The sequence below is a fragment of the Pseudoliparis swirei genome, chromosome 24 (assembly GCF_029220125.1).
Source record: "Pseudoliparis swirei isolate HS2019 ecotype Mariana Trench chromosome 24, NWPU_hadal_v1, whole genome shotgun sequence".
In the NCBI taxonomy this organism is placed as follows: domain Eukaryota; kingdom Metazoa; phylum Chordata; class Actinopteri; order Perciformes; family Liparidae; genus Pseudoliparis; species Pseudoliparis swirei.
Genome location: NC_079411.1, coordinates 19,322,897 through 19,332,419, shown reverse-complemented (window position 1 = coordinate 19,332,419; position 9,523 = coordinate 19,322,897). Strand labels below are relative to the sequence as shown.

The 9,523-nt window shown below is 40.6% G+C and overlaps 1 protein-coding gene across 2 annotated transcripts; it reads right to left on the bottom strand.

Annotated features, from left to right (window-relative positions):
* Positions 1-372: 372 nt before the first annotated feature.
* si:dkey-45d16.4 (uncharacterized) lies at positions 373-6,271 on the bottom strand. Of its 2 annotated transcripts, none has more exons than XM_056409853.1 (7): positions 6,152-6,271; positions 5,377-5,499; positions 5,068-5,209; positions 4,863-4,971; positions 3,444-3,531; positions 2,046-2,234; positions 373-1,587 (listed from the first exon to the last, which is right to left on the bottom strand). In XM_056409853.1, the coding sequence occupies exons 1-7, from the start codon at positions 6,186-6,188 to the stop codon at positions 1,460-1,462; spliced, it is 816 nt and encodes a 271-aa protein (XP_056265828.1). In that variant the 5' UTR covers positions 6,189-6,271; the 3' UTR covers positions 373-1,459. The 2 variants fall into 2 exon arrangements, with proteins under 2 accessions (XP_056265828.1, XP_056265829.1); XM_056409854.1 differs by having other exon boundaries at positions 2,046-2,231.
* Positions 6,272-9,523: the final 3,252 nt, after the last annotated feature.

Below are 9,523 nucleotides of genomic sequence, written 5' to 3'. Positions count from 1 at the left end.
AGCTATTGTTAGTTTAAGAAGTTAGCTAATGCTTCGGTTTTGTGACTACAGTCGCTAAAGTGGAGAAAGAAGTAAACTGTTCATATTATTAAATAAAGTAAACAAACATCCTCTAACATAATCATCTGTTGTGTATCTGAAATCTGATTTTTCAAAGTATTCACAAGCTTTCAGATAGATGTAGTGGAAGCAAAAGTAAAATATTTAATTCTGAAATGTGTAAAGTAGCATGGAATAGAATGACTTAAAAGTACCTGTGCATAAGTTGTGGTTAAGAGTGAGATAAATGTGCCAATTTCTTACCCACATAATGCTGTAATGCCAAATGGAGTAGTAGCAAGTTCAAGAACGCAAATGTGTCACACATTTTATTTTCATGTCATTTAATGTTTTATTCTTGGTGCTTTCATTTTATACAACATAGGCTAATTTATGCGGACTTGAAGAAAAATAGCATTTTTAATGAAAAATATACAGAGGTCCATTAGCAACTGTCATCTAGTAAAACCGTGCAACACGTAATAAAAGGTTCTGCTGTCATACATTCCATGTATATGCAACCAATGTCAGTTCACTTTACCTTCACATCAAATCAAACTGAAGACATTGGTGAAATAAAAAGTTGTTTCTGTATGATCTATATAATGTGGACAGCCACTAAATGGCTTGTATTGTTTGCAGTACAAAAATGGCTGCCAATGAATGTACAGTGGATTCAGTCAGTAAAATATAGTTTTACTTCTACTTTAATAAAAATGTCTTCAAATGAAAAAAGGAGGAGCTGAAAAAAAGCATGTTTAAAGTCATCACTGTGCAACGCTACAGAGTAAAAAAAAAAACTTGAGCTGCATCACAACTTTGATGTGAACTGCATGAACAAACAGCTTTGTTTTAGCTGTTCCTCCATATGTTTTATACCGGCAGCAGAAAGGAATACAGTGTGAACAGGACTCGTGAAAACGAGGTGATCCTGTCTGCCAGTAATGGCTTGGGGGACCGCCACACCGAAGACACAGCACCGCGCACCACACCCGTTGGTGCATTCCACCTCTGAGGGGACTCTCCAGCAGTTGCAGCGCTTTTACATTCTCATGCAGACCGTGCCATGAGGATTACAAGTCAGGGAATGTCTTTTGGGATCTACATGGGTCAGCCATGTGCAGCTGGTTTATGCACAAATTGCAGCTTTTAAACACTGTCTGCTAGTTCATGTCATTTCATGGTGCTTTGTGCACGAGCCACATAAAGTATATGCCTGCATGAACGTGGAACACCCTAACTTCACTGCCATACATTTGTATGTTTAGTTTCCGATGGCCTGGCAATGGCCATTTATCTTTTCACTTCCTGTTTCCTTGGTTCTCTTCCCTGTTTATGCGGTCAACTATGTTTTTTTCCCTCGTATTTCCTGTATTTACTTCTTTTAGAAGATGGCCTGAGACACAGGTGATGCAGCTCTTCAACCTTTCAGCACCTTTTCTTTGAGCAGGTCCAAGATGACCTGCCTCTCTTGGCTCTCCAGCTCAAATCTCTGTTCCCTTTCTTTTCTCTCAGCTGCCAGACGTTCCCTCTCCAGAGTGATCTTACCTGTGAAGAAAAAGAAAATGGAAATTAAATCTGTAATTCAATGCCCCTTGAGGAGGATAACAGCATAACAGTTTTTTAGTTTGTAGTTGACATTTGTAACTGCACAAATATTTCACATTTTCATTTATGACTTCACTTCAAATTCTTACAATATCGGCTCCTATTTCCTTTACTTACTTTAGTTTAGCCTGGTTCCAGACTTCTGGAATTTAACTTTAGACTAACTTTAATGTAAATGTCCTTAGAATTTTGTCATGGATGAGTATATTGTTTATAGAGCCAGCATATTACACCGTATTACACCATATTACAGCGGTTACACAGGCACATTTTATGTCATAATACCAGTAACAAATACACAATTATATGCAAAATGACATGCATTACAAGCGAAATCCATATTAACCAGGGTTGAATAATTTTTAAAAAACCACTACATTACTCTCTGAAAGTCTTACTCCTTTGAATCTCAAGCTCCTCCCGGCGCAGGGCGAGCTCCTCCTCTCGGAGCCGTTGCTCGGCGTCCGAGCGTTTCTCCAGGAAGCTGAGGATCTCAGAGTAGGTCTGGCAGCAGCACTGGCAGGGCCTCTTGGCTGTGGGCGCCGCTGAAAGCTCGACCATTTCTTCGTGACAATCTTCTGGTTCTGCTGTGACAGAAATTATGTAACAATGTACCAATTTCTGAAAAGAATGGCCAAAGGACACTTTGGAACGGCAAATACTTTCTTTGTAGGTGTTTGAACTTGAATTTGAGGGATTTAGACTAAGTGTCACCAAAGTCTGTATTTCGAGTAGGCACACTCACTCCCATGTTGACTTGTACATTTCAAGCCCACAGCGGGTTAATATTTCACATAGGGGTCATCCACACTCCCACATTTCTTCGTGTTAAAACAAAATCTTTTGTTACGTTTACTCCTAACAAGGAAGATTATAGAGGAAGATTATAGAAGAAGAATATACTCGTAAGTATAAAGCACAAAATTTAATGATTAAAGAATACTTTTTTTACGTATTTAAGCAACCAATGTACTTCGTGTTAATAACGACCATGCCCAGTGTACGTGAATCGTCATGTGATATTCGTTTTCATATCATTTAAATATGTTTATTAACTCAATTATTGTACCTGATCAATGGAAATAACATACATACTACAGATGATATGTTGGGAATTTCCATTAAAAGTACAATAAATATGGGGCCAACCTTTCCTCCAATGAAGTCATCCATAATTTGATGTTAATAGCCTGATGCCACTGCAACCCAATTTAAAAATCTCCCATTTACTCAGAGTAGACTGGATACTATAGTGTAACTTCACCCTCAGGTGTGAGCCTAAGTCCACCCGCTGCACCTAATGTGCTGGAAAATTAGAATAAACTCCATTCACACATTTGTGTCACAGCGTTATGAAGCCCATTGCTATCGCCAGATAATCAGTCCTCAACACTGGTTCTCCAGATGTTGAAAAGAACCGATTGAGGGTCTTTTGAGCCATTTGCTGATCTTTATAGATTTGTTTGGAAAGGACCATATTAACACTATCCTTGATGTGTTTCATCACAGTGCAGTCATACCATTTAGTTCATAGTTTAAAACTCTTGAAGCATTCTCGACGGCCTTCCTTATCAGTTCAAATATATAGTATTTGTGACACCAGTGGCCCACAGCCCTTATATATGCAACACCGGTCATATTCTCATGATTAAGTGTGATGTGCCCTGTCAGCCAGATGAAACGATTGAGATAGAATAACCTCGGAGGCAATAATGAGTAAATATTCTTTTACCTTTTCTGACTGAAGTGACGTCTGTCAAGTCTCGTCATGTCTAGTGTTTGGTATCAGTTTGTACCTGCTGGGGTTTGTGTGATGGTGATGTTGGGTTTGTCCTGTTCTGGTAGAGTTAGTTCTTCCATGGCTCGCCTTCTCAATTCATCATCCTAACCAAGATAAGGACAAGATTACATACATATTAATGTAAATATCTCAATATTTTGGACCAAATACCAAAGATATTGTGACACTAATTATATTTTCACAAGACTGGCAAACAGTCTATTTTTTCCATCAGGCTGGTGAACAGCTCCCTCAACTAGCCCCCCCCCCCCCCCCCCACTCACACACACACAAACTCATTACTGAATTGTCAACGACTGCTGTTGTGACTTCATGTCACTACCATACTTAGTGAAACTGATTGTACAATACTGTTCCCACATTTCTGTGCCTTATTTTTTTTGTATATTTGTATATTTATTATATTACATATACACTACCGTTCAAAAGTTTGGGATCACTTAGAAATGACTTTATTTTTCAAAGAAAAGCACTGTTTTTTCAATAAAGATAACATTAAATTAATCAAAAATACACTCTATACATTGTTAATGTGGTAAATTAATATTCTAGGTGGAAACGTCTGGTTTCTAATGAAATATCTCCATAGGTGTATAGAGGCCCATTTACAGCAACTATCACTCCAGTGTTCTAATGGTACATTGTGTTTGCTAATCGCCTTAGAAGACTAATATCTGATTAGAAAACCCGTGCAATTATGTTAGCACAGCTGAAAACAGTTATGCTGGTGATATAAGCTATACAACTGGCCTTCCTTTGAGCTTGAAGTTTGTAGAACAAAATTAATATTTCAAATATTAATCATTATTTCTAACCTTGTCAATGTCTTGACTATATTTTATATTCATTTGATAAATAAAAGTGTGATTTTTCATGGAAGACACGAAATTGTCTGGGTGATCCCAAACTTTTGAACGGTAGTGTATATATATATTATTTATACTATTAGCATTTACCTCTTTTTGTATTCTTAATGTTTATTTAAATGACATGTTTGCTTAAAATGTTACGTTATTGTAATAGTGTGTGGAAGGACGACCGAGCAAAGTACGTTTTCCATTGTACCGAGTAACTGTCCGTTAACTGAGCATATGACAACATATCTTAAGATCTTGAAAATATCACGATATTTACAAATAAAATACCAATATACCGTATTGTCCGGCCCTGCACTGGACTATAAAACATTCTGTGGTGTTAATATTCATGTATTTTCAGTTGTGATGAATCATAGACTTCAGTCGGCAAATAACACGTCTATAACTCAGAAGTACTGCTGTTGACAGAAATTGCAGCATGAAGCGCTGACAAGATGCAAATGATACGCTCAGTCTCTCCTGAAACACATCTTTCTAGGATAAGATTCTGGTCACCTTCGTTGACCTTCCCTTCTTTCTCCTAACACAACACCCACCTGGTACTTTGTGTTCTCGCCGCTGGCCAGGAGCCCCTTCTCAGCCTCCAGCTCCAAAACCTCGTGGAGCAGGTCTTCCTTTTGGGCGTACAACCTCTCCGTTCCAAATCTGAGCGCACCAGAAGCACACACACATCACACTTTCTACGCATCCGGTTATTACCCCGTGAAACAGCTCAGTTTGCTCCCGCTGACTAAAACCAACCTGCGTAGACTGGGGAAGTCTTGTTTCTTGTAGTAGTCCAGCAGCAGCATGGTCCTCTCCCTACACCTCCTGGCATCCACCTCAAAGCTTTCATCTTGGAGCGCTTCAGTGATGATCTCCCCCACACGAGCCCAGATCCGCCCTGATGACGAAGAATGAATTCACACACAAAGAATACATATAAAGTCATTCCTGAGTTAAATGTCACTCTATATATTTGTGACGTATCATGCGGGCACCGCAGCTCTCAGCATCTGAAAAGCATTCGAGTGTGTTCAAGCGGACCGGCCCTGTAAGAACCGGACCTACCTGGCTCTTTGGAGGCAAAGGGGTTCTGGCCGATAACCTCCCGCAGCAGGATGATGTCATGGCGCGCTGAAAAGCGCACCTGGCGCTTCCGTGGGGCTGTGGAGTGGCCAGAGAGGGAAAAACCTAAAGGGTGGAGATAGAACAGAATAATAAATATTCACAGTGACAGTCTGGACCTTCTTCAAAAGAGAACAAATAAACAACATCCCACAGCCACATTATCATTGGCTGAAATCACTTGTTACCAACATAATACTGTTATCACTAAACCACGGCAGTTCATGGAATAACACTGCACATGATATTAAACTGACCGGTGTGCGCTGAGCATGGGGGTCAGTGGGTCAGTTCCTCTCTACTCGTGTTATAAGATGCTAATAACATGCATACATACGATAAACACGAGGCTGACGTGCATTACTTTGTCTCAACACTTGTAGTCCGACTCTGCACAATGTCAATAAAGTTGAATGTAACGTGATCTAAACTGTGTACTGAGTGGGCCTCTGTGCTGCGCACACGTCCAGAAAGCCGGCTGCTACACGCACGTACACACGGACACGAGGCGAGCGGCCCGAAAAGCCCCGATAGCTCCTACGGAGGCTACAGCAGCGCGATCAATGCCGAGCCACGCATGCGTCAGAGGAGGAGGGGGAGGAGGAGGAGGAGCGTGTGCTCGCGACCCGAGAGAAACACCTAAACGCGGTTTAGGAGATTCGTTAATGTAAAGTGATCGGAAGGGCGCGTTCGACGTGGAGGTGGTAACGTGTCTCACCGTTGTTGATCGGCACTTCCACCACCACCCGTTCCATGTTTCTGTTCGGTGCATCCGGGAACCTTCTGACGCGCGCTGCACACGTCCAGTCACCAGTACAGGCCCCCTTCTGACGTGTAGCTCAACTTGGCGGAGAATCACAATCTGGGGAAAAAAAGGAAAAAGAAAAGAAAAGCGGAGGCTCCGCGCTTCACTTGTGGTTGCACCTTCTCCACGTGGCCACAAGGTGGAGCCAGAGAACCGCCGTTCAGTGACCCCGATGAGAGCAACGTCTCTTTACAGATGGATCCACAGAGCGTAAGAGAGTTGGTTACAATGCTTTTCCAAATTGTTGCACACGATACCATTACAAGAGATTTACATTTTTAATTTTTAATGTGTATATTTGAAAAAAAAAGATGGGGAGCAGGAAAGGGATCCAGAGGAGCGGCCAAGTCAACGATATTTGAAAAAACCTGTCAGTGTAACGTAACACAATTCAACAGCCTCCAAAGTGACCATACTGGACTTTGCAATAGAATCGCAGCACATAATTCACAGAGATTCAGATTTAATGACATTTACATGATACCCACATTAAAAATGTCAATGTAATCAGATTTCCCTTTTTAAAGGAAAAACTCATCTCCTTTTCTTGTGATGATTTGTTTTCACATTTATCCTGTGATGTTCACTTCTGTGGCGCCATTACTTGTTGTTGCTAAGGTGATTCTGCACCCAACCCGTGCTAAAAATATAGCCTCTGGACTTCAGAGCAACTTTTAAATCAAATGGAGCACACTGCACTTAGTCATTCATCTCTTCATTGAACTTCTGTTTTTGAGGGTGGAATGGAAAGTCTCCAAGTCTGGTGCCGGACAGTGTGCTTCTTTTCTCCTGGGTCGTTCCCCCTGCAGCTGTTCATGAGACTGCTGACATGTTATGATATTAATTGCTGTATATACAGTTTGTCAGAAGAAGAAACACCCTGCATTTAAGACATTTAGATTTCAGTTTGGTAGCCAAAACTACACGACCTATGATGCCAGAACAAAATAACACTCTACTTATTTTTTAGCAGCACACCATGAGTAAAAGGGACAAAACCAGGAGTGCATTATTCCTTTTCTCTGTAGAGCATTATTGTGAGGATACATGTGGAGGGAGGGAGGAATGGAAGCAGAGAGCCAGACAGCACTGAGTCAGAGTTGTTTTTGTTTTGAGAGAAAAAATCAGCTTTTTGTTCCCTTATTGGTGACTTTAGGAGGGAGCTAATGGAACATGGTCGTGTTCAAAGTAAAGCTGCCAATACTGCCCACGCTCTCATTACCGGTTGCTTTTTATTGAGGAGTCATCCTTGGACCGGAGAGAGAGAGATAAAATATGAAAGATGGAATTTCCTCACCATCATCATCATCAACTGGGGATTGTACAGTAATCATCCTCGTGGCTGTGCTCGTAACAGTCAGGATGCTCAGATGTCAGTGAGTCAATGATCAGCCTGGACACACAGTCATGTCCTGGTTCTGGTCCTGGTCCTGCTTTGATCAGATAACTTTTACAGTGAGTGCTTCAGAGCAGATCACCCTCCAGGAGATCAACACACCTCCAACATGTCCTCCTCTTCACTCTTTTTAGCAGGGTTGGGGTGGGGTGGTGATTGTTGTGTTTTTTTCTCTCATATTTTACTGCATTATTTTATGTATTATATATTCGAAGTGCTCAACTTTATTTGAGTAATCTCAGAATGTCCATGTATATTATCTGCTATAACAAACCACCTCCATTCATAAAGAAAATATGTACTTGTTGTTGGATTTGTACAATTGCTCCTCTTTCTGGTAGGAAACCCTGAACTTTTAATGGAGGATATGCACTGGCTCTCCAGTTTATAATGCAGACTGTAGTTGAATATAATGCAATCTGATACAATGCCCTCATGAATCTATATATATTTTTTAATTCTCAAAGCAATAGAGAAACCTCTCAGTGTAACGTAACACAATTCAACAGCCTCCAAAATGACCATACTGGACTTTGCAATAGCAGCACATAATTCACAGTTTAAAATGTAATGACACTTACATCATACCCACATTAAAAATGTCAATCTATTCAGATTTCCTTTTTTAAAGGAAAAGAAAGATAATAAGTCTCAGAATATATTTGTTTCTGAAAAACAGAAGAACAGGCAGCTAACCCCCAAATAATAGTTCAAACTCACTTCTATTAAACAAAAGAAGGCTACGTTTGTGTGGTTGGTTTATTTTTGGCTAAAAGGCTGCTTTTTAAGATATCAGGAATCGCAATTTGGTTGTTTTATCAGACTGCAGGGAATCTGGACTCATATCCAGTTGTGTGGTAATAACTTCCCTTTGGTCATTGCACTAAATGGCTAAATGCCAGCGAGCATTAACACATCAAAGAGAGGGAATGATGACACATTATCTGCATTAAGTGCAAGAATGGGAAGACACAAAGCACCTCCACCACTGTGTCGAATTAAAATATTATCATCTCATCTGCCTCGTGAGCGGATGATACATGTATGATCATGAGCGCATGGTCAGTTTCTGCTTCCTGTGTCATGTTTTGTGATTGCGGTATCCCACGGCAACGAGTGGGGCGGCAAGGATTTTACCTTTTTATTCCGTCTCGTTCCTCTGCGTCCTTGTAAAGTCACACGGACCCTTCAGTCAGTCAGATTACATAAAACTTCAGTCTGGGCTGAGTTTCCACATCTGGATTCAGCGAGTGTCTTCTTAACACTTCCTCCCAAAACGTCTAGAAATGAAGCATTTCTTGATTTCTTAACATTTAAACACCCTCACAGTGTGTTTACATTTCACATCACAGATATGTATGAAAAAAAGAGCTCCCGTCTGAGTTTCGAAAACTCCCATCAGCCACTTTGTTAATAACACTCATATTTGACAATTAACAGCTTTCTTAATTCAAGATGAAAACACATCTGTAAAAGCTTTGAGGCGTGAGTGTTTCTGAGTCACAGAGAAAGCAAAGCCAGGAAACAGCAATGTTTGTCAGTTCATTATGAAGACATTGAGTGCCGGCGGTTAGCTTAGCCGGCGGTTAGCTTAGTTAACAGACAGAAGCCCTAAGCCCTATAATCTTAAAGATCTTTATTCAAATAAATGCCTGTAAAATCACTGGCTATCTTCCAATTAGGAAACAATTTGCAGTTTTGAATCACAAGTTGCGTCTGTGGTCAAAATAATGTTTAGTCGCCCCCTGATGGCCATTAGTAAGAATGCAAGTTGGAGGCATTTCAGCATTGGTGTCATTTTTTAGAACAAGAGGTTGCTGCCTGGAAAAATCACAAGAGGCACAGAGGCGACATTGTTTGGATCTTTGGAAAGTTTGATTCGAAAACAT